This window comes from Morone saxatilis, unplaced genomic scaffold (genome assembly GCF_004916995.1).
Source record: "Morone saxatilis isolate NCDOM2014 unplaced genomic scaffold, NCSU_SB_2.0 Contig10, whole genome shotgun sequence".
NCBI classification, from domain to species: Eukaryota; Metazoa; Chordata; class Actinopteri; family Moronidae; genus Morone; species Morone saxatilis.
Genome location: NW_023339652.1, coordinates 2,188,613 through 2,192,829, shown reverse-complemented (window position 1 = coordinate 2,192,829; position 4,217 = coordinate 2,188,613). Strand labels below are relative to the sequence as shown.

The 4,217-nt window shown below is 40.0% G+C and overlaps 1 protein-coding gene across 1 annotated transcript in view; it reads right to left on the bottom strand.

Annotated features, from left to right (window-relative positions):
• Positions 1-4,217, bottom strand: part of LOC118336577 (thyrotropin-releasing hormone-degrading ectoenzyme-like) — a 169,430-nt gene that overhangs the window by 124,830 nt on the left and 40,383 nt on the right. Inside the window, exon 4 of the mRNA XM_035673251.1 lies at positions 1,757-1,883. Within this exon, the coding sequence (XP_035529144.1) occupies positions 1,757-1,883 (127 nt within the window). The remainder of the gene's footprint in view (positions 1-1,756; positions 1,884-4,217) is intronic.

The window sequence follows — 4,217 nt, the reverse complement described above, 5'->3', positions numbered from 1 at the left end:
TATGTGTGCAAGCACAAATGGCAAATAAAGTTCTTGAATCTTGAACTGTCACCTTCACTGTACATTAACTGCCACTGGACAACTTCACCTTTCCCTCTGCTCCGATCGCCAACACCTGTCTCTCTCTCTCTCTGCTCAATACACTCACTACTCTATGCATCAGTGTTGATGGAAAAATAGATCAGGATTACACATTAAAGCAAAGCTGCACATCGCTTGTATTTCAACTGCCTCTTCAACTGATTTCAGTGCTTAAACTCAGGGTCAAAAGGAATTTCCTCCAACATCTCTAATCACAGCAATACACACACATTTCAGAAGGTGCAAAGAATAAAATTGTGCTCTTTGGACTGTTATATTTCACTGGAAAAAACTGGACTATTTTACCTGAATTTTTCCTTATGTAAGCGACTACCTCAATACCCTGAATACAAGGTAAATAAAGGCATGAAATTGCACAAAAGAGCCCTAAAGAGAGTGAAATAAAACTGGAATGTTATCATCATCAACACTTCAGCTCCTTTCACACTTAAACTTTAACTGGCATTTCAACTTCTTCCAATGCTTCTGTTTCAGCTGCCATTCAACTACAGCGCCAGGTCCAACTTCTGTTCCATTGAGTTCATTAAGTTCAAAAACTATTAAGACAGGTAAAGTGAGCTATTTAAAACTTTAATCTAAAATAAAAAACACAAAAATCCTCTCGGTATTTGCTTGTCACGTGACACCTCTTGCAGCACTTCTACTTCACACAGCTGTGTTTCATTTAATTAAAACACCACTTCAACTTATTTTTACAGCCATTTCATCAAGTGCTTCCAATGAATTAAGTACTACCTCAAAATATGATCATATTTTAAGAGAAAAGACAAAATAAAAAACAGAAAACCTACTATTATCACCTCTTCTGACACTTCAACTCCTTTTAGCACTTCCACACTGACACTTCCACTCCTTTAATCATGTCCAAACCTCTCTTTCTTGCATTTTACGTTAACTGTCAATTCACAGCCTTTGTTTCGCGCATCACTTTCTCGTTCAGTGCTTTTAACTTCAATTCAAGTGAACCGACATCAGCTGACATACAAAAACATTTAAAACGCTTCAAAAGACTATGAAAGATGTGTTTTAAAATGTTCTTCAGTTGTATTTAATTAATTAGATAACCAGCTACCTCAGGAGTCTAAAAATAAGCAGGATGAAGGGACAGAGCTGGCAAGGTGCAGTTCTTACTTTGACACCTTACTTTGCTCAGTATTAACACATCTTTCTACAGAATCTCTTTTTCATTTAACCAAATAGGCTGAAACTCTCAAAAGCACCAGTGTTTAACATCTGAACACAAACGGCTGTGACTGAGGTTCAATTCCCAGACCTAATCACAGTGCACATCCCCCCCGACGCACAGGAAGAAAAGGAGGACACAGTGTTGTCTTTGCCTGATATGAGTACAAATTGATGAACCCAACAGCAATTGTGCGAAGGACAAAGACTTGGCTGACTTCCCTAATACAGGCAGCCCAGGAAGAGGAAGTTGTTTTCTCTTTCCTAATTTGGATCAGCAGGGGTGATCGAAATTTAACAGTGTGGTTTTTATTTAATGAGAGCTGACAGGAAATCAAACATCAGAGGAACAGACTCTTTCTGCCTCTACCTGAATCTGAGAGGCGATCCTTGCAGCAGGGAGGAGGGCAAACCTCCACCAACAACGCGAGCAAACAACATCAACGGAAGAGGGAGACGTCAGCAGCCTTACCTAGCTTGGGCAGTGAGTACTGGACTTTGAAGTAGTCCTGGTAAAATCCCAGAAGCCTCTTGGTGATGTGGAGAGCGTAGTCGCCCGCTCCGCTAGAAATGGCATCTGGTCGAGCGTACAGACGAATCTAAAAAACAAAAAAGGCACAGAAACAGAGAAATTGAATCAGGCCGATTTTAATAGCGATGGATCTTAAAACAGATAGAGGGAGAGGAAATAGAATTAGTGTATGCTCAGCTCTACAGAGGACAAACTGGAATTAAGCCAAGGTTTTTTTTATGCAAAGGAAATTAAATTTGGCAGAGTTTACAATCATATTTTCACAAACAGAACAGAGTGTATATTAAACTAGAGGAAATAATACAATCAGGTTGAGTTTAGGTTCAAATCTGCAGAGAGACAGAAATTACATTTGATAGTGGGAGGAAGGTGGGGTGTCCAAATGTACACAGACGCGAACAGAAATGGAATCAGGCCAGTGTTAGGCAGGTCAAGTCTTCAGAGAGAATAAGTGAATCAGGCCGAGATCATGTTCAGCTCTCCAGACAAAAAAAAAATAATGGAGTCAGGTTGAGTTTTGGTTCAAATCTACAGGAAGAAAAATGGATTTATAGCTGCGAGCAGAAACACACAGGGAAATAATAAAAGGAAGATAAAAGTTTGACTTTGGGTGGATTCCTATATTTCTCACAGCCAAAGTCAAACATTCACAACACTGATGCTGAGTGTGTTTTTACAGCTTCAGATTGTATGTGACCAGGCGAGCCGCCATTGTTTCCTGCTATGGACGAGTTGAAACTGCGCAGCCAATGAGAGCAGCTCAACTCGTAGTACGTCATGTCCGGTGGCTCGCAGTGGCTCCGTTTTACTGTCATGGCGGCAGCCAAAACACCAAACTGGAGGCTTCAAAACAGTGGGTGATGTCACGGTTCGCACTTGATCTCTGCTCAAAATTCATCTAAATTGCTACTTTTACACCAACTTCCTGCAGTTTATATGTTTTTACAGTTGTTTTTTTACTGTTATGCATTGAGTATAATATGAAATATCCCTAAAATTATGTAATTTAGTTTGGGGTTGTCAGTTTAGTGGATGATATAAAAAGGTTCCCTTGAGGAAAAAGGTTCTAGAGATTAAGTTGAGATTATATTACTGAAGAACAGGCAGCAGCAGCGGACCTCACCGTTTCATTTCATCTCTGACTTTGAAACCTTTGCAACCTCATTGAAAATAAAAGTAAAAAACAAAAAAAAACTTTGTAATCAATATTTTTTTTAACTGGCTTTGATGCAAACTTGTTACTGCGGTATCAATCTGGCTGTCTCTCTTGCGATTCTGCAGCTCTGTCAGAAACGTTTCACTTCAGTGACTCCCAACTGGTTTTTTAAACTGAAGTGATTCTCGTGCTGACAGACATACGGACATCTGCTCCATCTGAGCCAATTTTCTGAGGGAAAAAAATGGTTTCTGAGCTAAAAGCAATTTGGTAAGTTTTGCAAGAGAAAATTAGCTACTGCTGCTGCGGTCTGATCAAATAGATATCCAGTGTTTGTGGTCAGCTGGCTAATCTCACTGTACAACATATCTTCAGACTGCACACAGAGATATGGCCAGTCTAAAAACCCTGTTAGCATCTGCTAGCATCTTTTCATTATTCTGTAATATATAAGAGATGATTGTGATGATTTTAGCTGTTTTGTACCAGTTGTGGAGCTGAAAGAGGAAGATGGCACCAGAAAAATATAATGTGTATTAAAACATTTGTGCCTATTGTGCTGATATAAAGTAGGATCTATTGTGCATTTAGAAAAACTTAATCTGGAGGCGTACTGATAGATCACCTGGTACAAGTGGATTAACATTAGCTGCATAAGCTAACTAGCTAAAATGGCATAAATTGTCAAACAGGGGAACAATATAACAGAGGATGTGATCTTAAAGGGTTAAAATGCCTTTTTTACTTCACCTGGACTTTAATTAGACTGGTTGAGAAAATATAGCTAATTACTTTCCACCACTGTTTGCAATAAGTGACATGAAGCTGTTCTCCTCTCTGTGTTTGCGTGATGGACGCAGCAGTTAATCAGTCTGATCCCTAATTACACACAAACACTGTCAGCTGACAGATGTCACTGATCAATAGGCATGTATCGGCTGCCCGGACACTGCTACAGCTCTGTGTGTGTGTGTGTGTGTGTGTGTGTGATGTTTTACTGTCAGAGAGAGAAACCACCTCACTGTCAGCTGAAGGACGACAGAGACCGGCTATCAAACAAACACTCACACACACACACACACACACACACACATACAGTACACAAAGATAAAATACACACGACTCATATCATTTTTCACATAAAGACGGAAAAGGGTGGACACACACACACACACACACACACGTCCCTTTCCCATCTCCTTGTGAGGTATCGATCCCCATCTCCACCCCTCTTGACCTTCCACC